Source organism: Heteronotia binoei, chromosome 12 (assembly GCF_032191835.1).
Source record: "Heteronotia binoei isolate CCM8104 ecotype False Entrance Well chromosome 12, APGP_CSIRO_Hbin_v1, whole genome shotgun sequence".
Classification (NCBI taxonomy): Eukaryota; Metazoa; Chordata; class Lepidosauria; order Squamata; family Gekkonidae; genus Heteronotia; species Heteronotia binoei.
This window is the reverse complement of record NC_083234.1, coordinates 60,336,235-60,350,677: the sequence shown is the minus strand read 5'-3', so window position 1 is coordinate 60,350,677 and position 14,443 is coordinate 60,336,235. Positions and strand designations below refer to the sequence as shown.

Genomic DNA, 14,443 nt, shown 5'->3' with positions numbered 1-14,443 from the left:
AGAATGTAGGGTGAATGTTGGACTGGGAAGAATGTGGTTCAAATCCCTGCTCAGCTGAGATACCCCTTGGGTGACCTTTGGCCGTTCAAAGGCATTTTATTTGCCTTCTGGATTTCCACTGCTGCTTTAATCTGCTGTTGTATTCTGACTGATTTTATAAAACCATGTATCTTTTGGTTGCTTTATCATACCTCATATATATTTTACTAATAGCTTTCTTAGGGGTCCTTTTTAAGGCTGACAGTAGGGGGGATGCAAAATTATTTAAGTAAATAAAGAAATGTATCTGGGGAAGAAGTTCCACATACACAGGGCCCACTACCAAGAAGGCCCTGTCCCTGGGAACCACCCACTTAACTCCAAAAAGTGAGGTCACTTTCTACCAGGACTAACAAGGTGTAATAGGGGAAACAAAATTCTATGGGTTATGATTATTTTGGAGCCCGTGAAGCCAGGCAAGCCATGAGATATGTTTGAGTTTGATCTAGGAGTTTCAGACATGTTTGAGTTTGATCTAGGTGGAATGAGGGGTGTCCAGATGGCATCTTTGCCTATGAATCCTTGGTAGCTCCCAACAGCCCAGCTTGCAGCAGATGATCTCAGTGCTTGGGCATGCTCATGTTGGAGAAGCCACTGGATTGTCCTTGAATAGCATGTTGTAACTTCCGCCTCCAGCTTGCCCACTACCCTTACCCGTTGTCATTACAGGTTAATTTTGTTGCAGCTATTGATGTGTATGAAGATGGAGAAGCTGGCCTCCTCTTGTGTTATAACTGTAAGTATCACCAGCTCACTCTGTCTAGGGGAGACTGTGTGAACGTGGGATGGCGTTCTGTCTCATGGCAGTGCAGAGTTGATGTTTGGTAGATAAACATCAATTGATGAAATGGCAGCGAATGGCGTGTGTATGTGTGTATAGTTTTAATTCAATTTTTAAATTTTTACAACACTGATAAATGTATTTGCCAAGTATCTAGGACTGGAACTGCAACCCAAGACAGTCAAAAGTTTTCTTAATGTCTAAGAACACTAGCACAGTTTCCTTATAATCAAAATTGCACCTACGTCAAATGCCTTGGATTGCACAGTCTTCTACTAACCACCCATCATTTTGACTGGTTCACAAGTACTCTTAGACAGTTACTGAACTATTCAAGCTGTATCAAAACAGCTGGAAGACTCTGAAATTAACCATGGCCCTTATGAAACATGTCTCCTGCTTTTCAACTTCCATTCACCAAGCAGCCTAAACCTTCAATTTCAAAGAACAATTAAAAAAACAGACAGTATTTTTTTTACAAATGGCAGTGGCAACTGAAAGGCGGCATTGTTGAGGAGAAGAGAGTTGCTTTCCCAAAACGCAATGGAACAAGACTGCTTTTGCTCCGTTATGGAACACTCCTTTGGAAGAGAGTTCCCTCGTTCTGGGGCTACAGTGGAAGTGACCCTTTTTCTAATAGGTCTTTATAAAAAGTTGGATGTCACAGCAAGATCTGATTGACCAATCTTAAATTTTGAGGAGAGCTCACCATACTGTGAAAGCACTTTCTGAAATAATATAGGATCCAGAGCATTTTGGTTCTTTTTCCTCACTTACCTGTCCACTAAGCAAGGGTTGAAAAGGGCTGACAAGGTTGATGCCTTAAAGAGTTGCAAGGCAGTCTTCAACGTTCAGCCAGCAAGCGTGAAAGAAGGGAAAGCCAAGCCCTCAACTCCATTGGAGGTTGCTAGCACTTCTGCTGGGTCTTTGACCACAGCTGGGTGCATAGAATTGAACTGGGTGACTCTTCTCCAGATGTGATGTAGATGCTGTACTGGGGAAATCTTTCTCTCTGTCTTCCTACTATCAGTGGTACAAGACAGGACTGGTTATCCTGGCTCCATTATACTTTCTCACAGTCCCTTTTCTGCAGTTAACATCAAGATTGGTGTATCTTGTTTCAGATGTCTGCTACTACAGAAAAGTGTGTCCCTTCAATGGGGGTTCTCCTCTGGTCCAGCCCTCAGCGTCTGACTTCCATTTCAGCTGGAACCAGGTTCCTTATGCTATTGGTAAGAACAAGTCACCGTGGCAGGTACAGCATTGGCAATTGCGCTGTGGAAAGGGAAGGCCTCTCATCTCTCTGACCATTTGATGCTGCTCCTTAAATCTCTTCACCAGGATCCAACACGAGCTCCTAATCCTTACCATCAAAAGCTTCCGTGGCGGTGCTGTCGTATGCCAATATGCCCCCGGCCGTGATCTTCACTTCTCCAGCTCCACAGCTGTCCCTCTCCTTCTTCCCCACTCTTTTATTCCTTTCTATCCAGTATACCTGGAACTACCTCCCAGATTACTTGCACGATTCTGCCCCCCCCCCCCTCACTGTTTCTTCAAAGTCATCCTCAGGGGCACATTTCCCACTCAGACTGTACCCTCTTGTCTCTGTCCCCTGCAGAAATTAAGCCAAAGCATGTATCGCTGAACAAGCTCATTCTTCCTCTGTTTACCCTGGGTCCTGTCTTCCTGCTCACCTTCTCTACTGTCGAATTATGGGATGTAAGCTTCTAGTGTAGGAGCCTGTCTTTTGTTGATCTGTAAGATACTGTGGATGATTGATAGTACCTTTACAGAGGGAGAGGGGTCATGGCTCAGTAGTAAAGTGCCTGTTTAGCATGCAGAAGGTCTCAAGTTCAGTCCCCAGCATCTCCAGTTAAAGAGGATCAGGCTGTAGGTGATGTGAAAGACCTCAGTCTGACCCTAGAGAGCTGCTGCTAGTCAGAATAGACAGTACTGAGTTAGCGTAAGGCAGCTGCATCTGTGTTCATGCTGCTGTATAAAAAAGCAAACAGCTAGACCAGTCAGTGTGCTGTGCTGCAGTCATTCCTTTGCAAAGCTGTTTTCTTGCTTCCTCTTACAGTTTGTGCTTTTCCTTACATCTTGGCCTTCACGACTGATTCCATCGAGATCCGGTTAGTGGTGAATGGGAACCTTGTCCACACGGCTGTGGTCCCTGCACTGCAGCTTGTGGCGTCAAGGGTAAGGAGCAGGGAAAGACACACACACAAGAAGGGGTTGCCTGTGCAAATAAGTTCGTTTTTATTGTTTAGACAGCTGCAAACAGGAATGACAGTATCACCCTCAGTAGAATTACGGCCTTCTAAGCCCACTGATTTCAGTGGTCTTTGAAGGCTGCAAATCTGTTTAGGGTGGCATGGAAAGTCCTTGTCCCTTGTGGATAGACAGTTTTTGCCATGGTAAGCCAAGAGAATCAAAGCAATTTGCATAAATTAATTCTACATTATTATGTTATTTAGCAGAGTCCTTTGCCTGGAGATTTTCAGTGAGTGAGGTCTGATTCTCTCTTATGTGATGGGAATCAATCCCACTTGACTGTCCCAGTGGATTTTGGCACCTTAAGTGAATCTTGAGAAGTTTTCAGCACAAGCCCAGATTTGTACCTTGTCATGTCTGCAATCAACAGAGTCTTGGATCATTTTCACATTTGCCACTACAAGGAGTTCCACGTTAATTTACAAAAATCATACATAAAACTTTTCAGCCAGAAAGAGCCCAGGCTAGCCTGATCCCATCAGAAGCTAAGCAGAGTCAGCCTTGGCTAATATTTGGAAGGGCAGCCCTGAAGGAATACCAGGGGCATGACACAGAGGCAGGCAATGGCAAACCACCACTGAAATGTCTCTTGCCTTAAAAGCAAGTCTCGCTCAGCATCTAGCGCTGCATCATGCTGAAAGAGCTAGAACTTCTGGCTGCCAGATAATCTTAGAATCTCCTGACTGGAAGAACAGTCCCATCTTATGTAACCACTTTTGTCTAAATTTAAGCCTCTGAAATCTTATCTAAAATTTAGGCCAGAAACTTCGTGTAACTTTCTCCTAGAAGACTCTTACCGTTTTCATAAGAACATAAGAGAAGCCATGTTGGATCAGGCCAACGGCCCATCCAGTCCAACACTCTGTGTCACACAGTGGCAAAAATTTTTATATATACACACACTGAGGCTAATAGCCACTGATGGACCTGTGCTCCATATTTTTATCTAAACCCCTCTTGAAGGTGGCTATACTTGTGGCCGCCACCACCTCCTGTGGCAGTGAATTCCACATGTTAATCACCCTTTGGGTGAAGAAGTACTTCCTTTTATCCGTTTTAACCTGTCTGCTCAGCAATTTCATCGAATGCCCACGAGTTCTTGTATTGTGAGAAAGGGAGAAAAGTACTTCTTTCTCTACTTTCTCCATCCCATGCATTATCTTGTAAACCTCTATCATGTCACCCCGCAGTCGACGTTTCTCCAAGCTAAAGAGTCGCACACAGCTAACCTCGCAGTCACAATCCTGTTCCCTCCGCAGCATCTGTCGGATTTTCCACCATCTGCGCTGGAGTTACAGGAAGTGCCGCGGCTTTTGCGTAGCAAACGTAAACTGGGTTTTAGCGGTTTACGTTTGCTACGCAAAAGCTGCAGCACTTCCTGTAACTTCGGCGCAGATGGTGGGAAATCCGACCGGACGCTGCGGAGGGAACAGGATTGTGACTGCGAGGTAAGCTGTGTGCGAAAACGGTCTCTCAAAGTTCTGTATCTTGCGCTGTGGCCAGATTCTGTTGCTTAGTAATCAGAAAACGCAAATCCCTTGTAATGGAAGACACACTGTAACTTGTTTTCACTTATACTGGATTTTATCCTTTTTATACCTCAGATTTTATTTTTGGGTTCGCATTAATTCACTGGCTATTGTGAACTGTTACTGCTGCTGGCTTCTGCTGTAATAAATGTTTGGATTTGGAATCTCCTGACTATTCTACCCACAATGGCATACAATAATAATTATTACGCAGGGCTTTTCTTGAGCAGGAACACAGCTCCGGCTGGCTTGGCTTCAGGGGTGTGTGGCCTAATATGCAAATAAGTTCCTGCCCGGCTTTTTCTACAGAAAAAGCCCTGTGTGAAACAATGGTGATGTCAGGTGGTGTGGCCTCATATGCAGAGGGGTTCCTGCTGGGCATTTTCCGCAAAAAAAGGCCTGATTATTAGTAGTAGCTCATAGCCATGAAGTTACAGTTCAAAGTACTGCTGGAGAGGCTAGATCTAAGCAGAATGGAGGGGTACCTGGCTTCAGCTTCCCCTCCATCTAATGGTGGCTGAGAGTTGGAGAAGCGGGGCGTTGTTCTCCAAACTGGATGAAAGCATGAGAAAGGCATACCTAGCTGCTGCGTTTCCTCCCTCTGATAGAAAATTGGTCCTAATTGTCCTAATGTTCAATCAAGACTAAGAAAATATTTAAAGAATGTTTCAGAGGGTAGCCATGTAGAATAGCCAGTAGAATAGTTATACAAGAGGGTAGCCAGTAGAATAGTTATACAAATGAATAAATGGATATAAATGTGACATTAAAAAACGCAACACTCAGAAACTAGTAGGAGAACATTTTAATCTTCCAGATCATTCCATTAGTGACCAAAGAGCGGCAGTCCTCAGAGAAGATTCTAGGAAGATTACAACGCGAGGATTCCCAAATTTGAGTTCTTTCACAAGTTCAGCGCAGTGGGCACACACAAATCTCCGGGCAGAATAGAGACACAGGATACTTATCTCCCTACCAATGTTCATAGTCTGCCCCTGAGCATTTCCCCTCTGCTCTAATCAAGCTAATTACAGCATGCAAAATTAAATTATTGTACAGCATTGTGTGTAGTATAGCCGGGAGAACCCTTAAGATTGTCTGGCAGCCTTTAGTTTTAGTATTATGCACCACTAGGTGGCGAGCTAGTCTTATTTTGGGGGGGCGGAGAGCTCTGAGAGCTGCAATGACCCAAGGTCACCCAGCTGACTTCATGTGGAGGAGTGTGGAATCGAACCCAGTTCTCTAGATCAGAATCCGCTGCTCTTAACCACTACACCATGCTTGGGCTTACAGCATGCATTGTACCTCTGCATCTCTGAGTTCCTTCTTCACAACACCCCTCCCGCCTTCTGACTGGGATAGAAGAACTCTGAGATCTCCAGGGCTTCTTTTGAACAGGAATTCAGTTCTGGCTGGCTTCATTTCATAGGGTGTGGCCTAATATGCAAATGAGTTCCTGCTGGGCTTTTTCTACAAAAGAAGCCCTGGAGCTCTCCATTCCCAAATATCTGACAAAGGGAGCTTTAGCTCTCGAAAGTTTATAACCTGAAAATCTTGTTGCTACTGGACTTCAATCTAGCTGTTAAAAAAGAAAGCAGACCATTCTGTTTGTGTGAATCGGAGCATTTTGTTCAAACACATAGGTACCCACATGGAGAAAATCAGTCAGTTATAATTAAATGGAACCTCCATGTCCAGAGTTAGCATAGCTCTGAATAGCAGAAGCTGAAGACAGACAACAGAGGAAGTCTGTTTCCTTCATTCTGTGCTTATGGACTTCCTGGGAGCATCTGGCTGGTCACTTTTGGGTCCAGCATGCTAGACTAGAATTAAGTTTGGTCTGATCCAGCAGAGGACATGCCAGACTCATTCATAAGGACCGATGATAGGTGTGTGTGTTTCTTGTTACTAGGTCTATGTAGAGCTTATTCAGATACAAACATCTGGAAATGAGAGATTCCTTCTTGCAGAAGATGGCTTATGAGGTGGTGTAGCGGTTAAGAGAGGAGCCCCGAGGTGCAGAGTGGTGAGCTGCACTACTGCAGTCCGAGCTCTGCTCATGACCTGAGTTTGATCCCATGAGACACTCCTCAGGGTAGAATAAAGCAAGGTATAAAAACCAACTCTTTTTTTTAAAACTAACTCAACTTCCATCTCTTTCCAGTCAGATATCTACTTTAAAGCTGCAACGGCAGTGAGTGAACCGTCCAACAGCAGCTCCAAGGAGACCAGTTCCCCCAGCTCCCCGCAGACGCCATCGATTCATGAGATCCCAGTTTTCTCTCCTTCTGCAGCAGAAGGTAAAGAGGGAAGGGAGTAGCTGGTGGCTGATCTCCAGAGCATCACAACTAAGGAGGTAGTCCTTTTCAGGCAAGAAATCCAACTTTAATCCCAGTCTGCCACCTAGGATTCACTCAGATTTTTGCTTCCCCACTCTTCCACTTACAGCTGCTGGAATGGCCTTGGATCAGCCATAGCTATTGCAGAGGTTGTTCTTGAAAGGGCAGCTGCTGTGAGAGCCCTTTCAGCTCCACCCACCTCTCAGGGTCTGTTGTGGAGGGGAGAAGATAAAGGAGATTGTGAGCCACTTGAGTCTCGATTCAGAGAGAAGGGCAGGGTATAAATCTGCAGTCATCTTCCTCCTCCTCTCTGCAAGGAAGAAAGAGATCTTCTGTCTTTTCTACCTGCGATAGCAGAGAGTTTTTATTTATTTTATTTTATTGGATTTATATCTTGCCCTCCCCGCCGAAGCAGGCTCAGGGCGATTTGACAGGCATGGGTGAGAAAAGTTGCATTTGTTTTCTCTGTGATTACACAGGCAGTCCCACTTCTGGCAGCTTGCAGGGAAAAATATAAAAATTTAATTAATTACCAATAAAGAAACAGCACACGCCATTAAAAGCAAATCAGGGGCTTAAAAATGGCATATAACAAGCACACTGCACTTTTAAAAAATCCATAAAACAGAAGTACGTAGATGGTAAAACATTTTAAAATTTAAAACCTTTGAATTAAAAGCTTGGGTAAAAAGAATTGTTTTGGCCTGGCACCAAAACAGGCCTTCTTCAGGGTGAGATACCAGGCCTTCTTCAGGGTGAGATGGAGGGACATTTCAAAGACATGGTGCCATCTGTATTAACTATGTATATTATTAACTATGTATAATTTTAATGCTGTTTTATAATTTTAATGTGTTTTAATTACTGTATTTATATCATGTCTTATTGAATGTTGTTAGCCGCCCTGAGCCTGCCCAGGCGGGGAGGGCGGGATACAAATAAAATTTAATAATAATAATACTCTCCAAAAGCAATTTGTTGCTAGTCATCACCTCAGCTCTGAAGTTGAGATACAAAGAATGGAGCTTGGGAAGGCAGATCTTAACTGGTAGGTTGAACAATATGGGGGAAGATGGTCCTTCATGTACCTGGGTTCCAAGCTGCTGTTTCAGATCTTAAAGGTAAGAACCAGCACCTTGAACTGTGTCCGGATTAATAGCCAGTGCAGATCTTTCAACACTGAGGTCATATAGTTCCTGTATCCCATCCCAGACAGCGGCCTGTTTTGGATAATTGGAAGTTTTCACATTGTTTTCAAAGGTAATGGCACATAGCCCATTTATGATCAGACCAGTGTGGCCAGGTCACTCTTTTTTAGCAATGGCTGTAGGTAGTGTATTGGCGAAAGCTGAAAGGGCACAGTGTGTCACAGGGGAGACTTGTGCTTTTGGTGTAGTGATTAAGTGTGTGGACTCTTTTCTGGGAGGACTGGGTTTGAATCCCCACTCCTCTACATGCACCTGCTGATGTGACCTTGGGTCAGCCACAAGTTCTCTCAGAGCTGTTCCTCTTAAGAGCAATTTCTGTCAGAGCTCTCTCAGCCCCACCTACCTCACAGGGTGTCTGTTGTGGGGAGGGGAAGGGAAAGGAGATTGTAAGCCACTCTGAGACTCCTTCAGGTAGTTTGAATCTGAGAGCCCCCAGAGTTGGTTCACCCATTCTTTTGGTCTTTCTTTTCCAAAATCAACACCCCCCACATGTACTATCTGTCCATCCCACAATATTGCAGAGATTTCCTGTTTGCAAGATTGAATATTATACCTACAATAATTTTACAGGGGAGATTTTTGAATAGGCTCTATTCTGACAGAATTTGCCCTTGTGGCCTTAACAGGATCAATAAATGCTTTCACGCCCTGCTCAAATGTAGATTTTTCAAAAATATAAGAGATCATTATATTAAGCCTTTAATTAACCAACCACCCCCTTCTACCCCAGAGATCCTGGTTCTTTTGCTTAGCGATATGGATCCTAAATTTATTTCAGCAGTTGCAGAATACGCCTCAGTCCTTTTAGCCCTTGCATCAAAAAAATAAGGAATAAGTATTTTCTGCTGCTCCAGATTTATGAATCCATGAACCTCTAAGGGAATGAAAGGAAACCAAAGCAATGACATCAGCACTTTTAAAGTAATCTCATTCACGTTGTGATCCCTAATTGACTGGGTGACTATTCCCAGTTGAAGACAACCTAGATTTTTTTTTAAAAAAATGGTACCAAATCATCAGGAAATTGAGACAGTAATGAACAGGTTTGAAAAAGCCACCTTATCAAGTACCTTCCTGATCCATTCTATTATATTATAGCCCTATTCTTTTTGTATTTAGTCCCTTTTGAGTCCCTGATTCTCTTTGTCATTTTAGGTGAAGTCCTGTGCAAAAACATTTACAAAATTCCTCTCAGCAACCTTGTTGGCAGGAGTATCGAACGTCCACTGAAGTCCCCCCTTGTCCCGAAAGTCATCACCACCCCAACATCCGGCGGTGTGGCCTCCGTTCCTGCCGTTCCTTCCCTCTCTTTGCCACGCATGGAAATCAAAGAGATCGCAAGCAGGACGCGCAAAGAATTACTGGGTAAAGCTGCATGACAAACACCTTGTAGCGTCCTTGGTGTCGCACTGTCTACCTTCCTTGGGTGGCGGCTTTCAGAACTGGTTAAAATGCTTTCCCTCCTGCTAGCTGCCAGTTTAAAAAAACTTGAACCTCATATTGCAAGTTGATCCTAGGCCAGCCTTGGCTGTTGATAACTATGGAGGCCATTTCGATGGTCAGTGTGGGAAGAGAGGAGGGTCTCAAACTATTACTTCGGTACAGTCTGGAGCAGTGTTCCCTCTAAGTTGAGTTAGTGTGAGCTAGCTTACAATTTTTTAGCCTCTGGCTCACACGTTTTTGTCCCAGCTCAGGGAAAATGGTCCTAGGGCAAGCTAATTTATGCAGTAGCTCACAACTTTAATGCCAGTAGCTCACGAAGTAGAATTTTTGCTCACAAGACTCCCCAGCTTAGAGGAAACATTGGTCTGGAGTTCCTTCTGGATGCCCAAAAGGAGGGTTCTGTCCCAGCACCACAATTGCCCTCTTAAGGATCTTGCTGACATACTTCCAGAGCAGCTGCGATGTTACTGTCACATAGTCCTTTTGCAGACACCAGGGGAAAGCAGTCACCTTCCTGTGTTGCTTGCAGACTTCATCTCCATGGCATCTGGCAGGTGGCTGTTGGAAGTGGGGAAGCCTCCGGCTCACACTTTTGTGTCTTGGCTCAGGAAAAATGGCCCCAGAGCAAACTAATTTTTGCAACAGGTCACAACTTTCATGCCATTAGCTCACAAAGTAGAATTTTTGCTCACTAGACTCCACCGCCTAAAGGGAATATTGTGGGAAAGTGTTTGGGGGCAAGTGATCACACTGCAACATCCTCAGGAGAAAAAAGTAAGCGTCTAGTAGCACCTTGTCTTTAAGGGGCTACTGGATTCTTACTTTGTTCTACTACATCCTTAGGAATGTTTCGGCTTTCTTTCCCCCCCTCTGATTTAAATCTTTTCCTTGCTTTGTTATCCAGGTCTCTTAGATGAGCCCATCCCAAAGTCAGAAGGTGGGCAGAAGCAAAAGAAACCTTCTCCGAAATTGACGGACCCCAAGCAAGGAACACTCCGGTCAACTAGCAGCGACAGGTAGAGGTTTTAAAAATGTGTAACTTTTCCATGGATGGCACCTTGAATTAAGAGATCAAGTTCCTGTTGCATCTGACGAACTGCAAAAACAAACCGAATGAACGACCCGACTGGTTTGAAATGAACCACGAACCAACACAGTTCGTGCTTGAACCATGGTTCATTTTTCAGTTTGTGCCCATTCCTACTAACTACTTTTGAAGTGTCACCACTGTTGCTGAGACTCCCTCCTTCAGATTTTCTCTGGAAAGGCTTACAAAGTTTTTCCTTTCTTAGAAGGCATTTGAAATGACGTGATTTTTGTCAATGTCTGTTTTACGGTAACCTAGGATGAATAGTGTTTCACTTTGATAGATGTTGGCTGCATCTTGTTGATTATAACTTGGCTTCAGGTTTGCATGCTAGAAGAAGATGAGCATAAGGTTATCGTGTGCTCAGCTCCTTGTCCCTGTAGTTTAAATCCAATTTCTTTAGACAGGGTTGGGTAAGGTTCTGCAAAGCTGTTCCACCACCAGAGGTGCTCTTCTGGTACTAGGACTCTTCCCCTGACTTGAAGATAAAATGCTTTCTGCTGGAGATTCTCCCTCTGCTAGCAGAACAGAGCTGGGAGATTCAGTTGCTTTCTTCCCCTCTCCCCCTTTTGGTCTTCCTTGCATACTTTTGAAATACTCAGAATGAGCCATCAGCAAGTCCCACAAGACGCATCAAAGGCTGATCTACCACTTGAGAATAATGCTGTGGTATAGTCCTTCCTGTGACAATATAATTTCAGAATACTAGGAGGGAATCACTTGCATGAATATCTTCCCTGCTCCATAAATTCTTGGCTATGCTTAGGGCCTCTTCTTCCTGATGTATTCGTTTTCTGTGTGTGTGTGTATGGGGGGCTGGTTACAGAAAGAAGAATTCAGCCATGTCGTTCCTTACCTGCCTTCTAAAGTGGTGCAGCCCCACGGTAGCTGATTCTTTTGAATGTGAAGCCTGGCTCTTAACTAACTTTTTCTATGGGCGTAATCTTAGATGCTTGCTCATGTCCATCTTAACTAGCTTTAAGCGATCCCCCGGTGTTCTGCCTGTACCAGCCTTTACTTGCGCAGGGAGCCTAAAACCAGACTTTAAATTATTTCTGCGGAAAGATGAAAATCTTGATGTGGGGGGGATAGGTTGAATTTCCCAACCCCAGTCATTCCTGCCTTTCTCTCTGCAGACTTGTTCCCACCTCTTCTGAAAGCACTTGTGAAGAACGCCATTTGTCCACTAGTTCAGACCCCGACACCACCACGCGGGAAGACAGCCCCCCCTCCGGTAGCAACTTCCTTCTCGGAACCTCCTTTGACGAAGACACCATTGATTTGAAATGAAGACAGTCTGGACACAGTGCACATACACTCACACATATTCCTTCCCTCCCCCTATCTCTTCTCCCCATCTCCCCTGTTTCGTATGATTCTCTAATCATCATGGAAGCATCACACTACATTTTCTGATAATCCTCAAAACAGAGAGTATTGGCAATTAAGCTCTGGAAAACTTGATATTTCTGACCCTTCGAACTGATGGAGGTGGGAGTAATTTAGGTTTTCCCTTGCTTAAAATAGCCATCTTGTGCTCTTCTGAGTGAGATGTCTGATAGCCAAGGTGATTTAAAAAAGAAAAAGAAAAAGTTGAAGGTCTTATGTACATAAAATCTGCCTCCCATCCCCAGAACTCTTTGAATCAGAAGTAGGTGATAGCACGGCTGAAATGCAGCTTCTTTTCATTGAAAAAAAAATAGGAAAGAATCATTGAGCAAAAAAGGTCTCTCTGTTTTGTCCTTCTAAAAACTGCAAGCCAGGAGTGTCACTGGCGTTGGCCAAGCGAGCTTCTCTCCTGTCGACCGCGTAACCTTTTGTGAGTTTGTTGAACTGTTTGAAGGCAAAAGCAGAGAGCTCAAGGAAGAGTGGCTTTCCTGCCTCTAGGCTGGAGAGAGAGACTGTGCTTCTTTGGAGGTTTGAAAGCCAAGCGAGATCGCAGCTGGCAGTGCGGATCCTCATCCCGCCGCAGCCTCTGCTCAGCAGGCATTGCTCAGACAATCTGCAAAGCCTGTTCCGGTCAGTGGGTCAAAAGCAATGCCTGCCTACACCACAGGGAGCAAAACCTCTCCTGAGCCACTTTCAGCTTCCTTCTTAACAGAAAGCTCTTGACTGGCTCTGGCCTTAGTCTTCTACACATTTGCTGAGAAGAAGAAAGTGGATCAGGAAGGATTCTTTTTTTTTAAGCGGCACAGAGAATTGGCCACCTGTCAGGTGGAGGTAGGGACACTGTCTGTGGAAAGCTGGGGAAGTGTGCAATACTGCTGCTTTGGATGCAGGCATGGTGCCGGCTCCAGTTAACCCCGGTTAGCGAATCAAGGCCAGGCCTCTGCAACACGCTCCTCCTCCTTTATCCCCCTCCCAGCAAATTCTCCCCTTTAACCACGAATTTTAAGCAGCTAATCAGCACCAGTAACTAGGGGGTCCTGTTTTTCTAAGATCTGGAACTTTTGCATGATGTAAGTTTAAGGTACTAGGTTAAGGATAACTCTGGTTAACCTCAACTGCCCATTAGTGGTGGAAAAGTGCTTAGAAGGAAAGGGGGGCAGATTTCTTTGGAGAGGGTGGGCATGTGTCTTAGAGGCTGGTTCCTGATTTGTTACCTAGGAGCCAATGTTATATTGACCCCAGGCCAGACCCTTGTGTGTAGATTTTGGCGTACTTGGGAAGAGGCCCTGATGAAATACTTTCCTTTGTCCCTTCTGCAGCCTGCCTTCTGCTCTCCCCAGCCTGTTCCTATGCTGACATGGTATTAGCTGCCTTTAGCAATCACTTGACTGCGGCGCACTGGGATGGGTGGCTTGGGACGAGCTCCAAGTAGCCTGGCTAACCAGCCCCATGTATTGGCCCTGGAGGACTTGAATCCCATGGAGACTTTCTAAGGCAGGAAGAGTTGCCATGGGGAGACTATCCAGGACATATCTTCACTTAATCTAAGGGCACAGGGATTGGTGGCATCTTAATATCCATCACCTACAAAAATTACAGACAGAAAAGAAAATTCAAAACAGTCGAACAAAACATATGGGGCGAGCTTCTCTCCTGTCGACCGCGTAACCTTTTGCGAGTTTGTCGAACTGTTTGAAGGCAAAAGCAGAGAGCTCAAGGAAGAGTGGCTTCCCTGCCTCTAGGCTGGAGAGAGAGACGTCTGAGCGCTCCGCCACATCCCAAAGTTCCCTGCTTTAGGAAAGCTAGCGCATCAGGGAGGAGATGAGGTGGGATCCCATAGGTGCTAGTTCTCTGCGCACAGACCAGGTGCTCCTGCCACGTGCTAGATGTTAGATCCAGTAGCCTTTTGCCTGTTCCTTGTTCCTTTCCCCATTGTCATTTCTGATGTGTATAATTACATGGATCAAAAAAATGCCTAACTACCTGTCCTGCAACTGGTCCCCTTTGCTTCTTGGGAATCTTCTGTTGTCGATGTGTTTTTTTCCCATGTAGCACTAAAAGCTAATCATTAAGTGAAGCAATACTTTCAATTAATGATGCACAGTAGCAGAGCTTTTATGGTGTGGTTTGAGGCAAGAGCTTGGGCTTGCAGCATCGTGTAGAATGCTACTTTCCTTTTTAAGAACAGAGCATGTTCCTAGTCCTCATGGGTACAAGGAGAATTAGCTCAATGGTGAATGCAGTGCCCTCACTGAGATTAGAAGGGGACAGGTCTAGGAAGTGGTAAGACTCTGTACACTTGTTGCAATTTGCGGTGCTTCCTTTTGGATCCAGATTCCACCTTCCTTTCTCCT

The 14,443-nt window shown here is 44.8% G+C and overlaps 1 protein-coding gene across 4 annotated transcripts in view; it reads left to right on the top strand.

The window, feature by feature from the left end:
* Positions 1-12,078, top strand: part of GARNL3 (GTPase activating Rap/RanGAP domain like 3) — a 149,216-nt gene extending 137,138 nt beyond the window's left edge. For all 4 annotated transcript variants that reach the window (XM_060251124.1, XM_060251123.1, XM_060251126.1 and 1 more), the window contains 7 exons: positions 709-775; positions 1,945-2,052; positions 2,901-3,019; positions 6,788-6,923; positions 9,326-9,535; positions 10,518-10,629; positions 11,837-12,078. In XM_060251124.1, the coding sequence (XP_060107107.1) occupies positions 709-775; positions 1,945-2,052; positions 2,901-3,019; positions 6,788-6,923; positions 9,326-9,535; positions 10,518-10,629; positions 11,837-11,990 (906 nt within the window). In that variant the 3' untranslated portion in view covers positions 11,991-12,078. The remainder of the gene's footprint in view (positions 1-708; positions 776-1,944; positions 2,053-2,900; positions 3,020-6,787; positions 6,924-9,325; positions 9,536-10,517; positions 10,630-11,836) is intronic.
* The last annotated feature ends 2,365 nt before the right edge of the window (positions 12,079-14,443 follow it).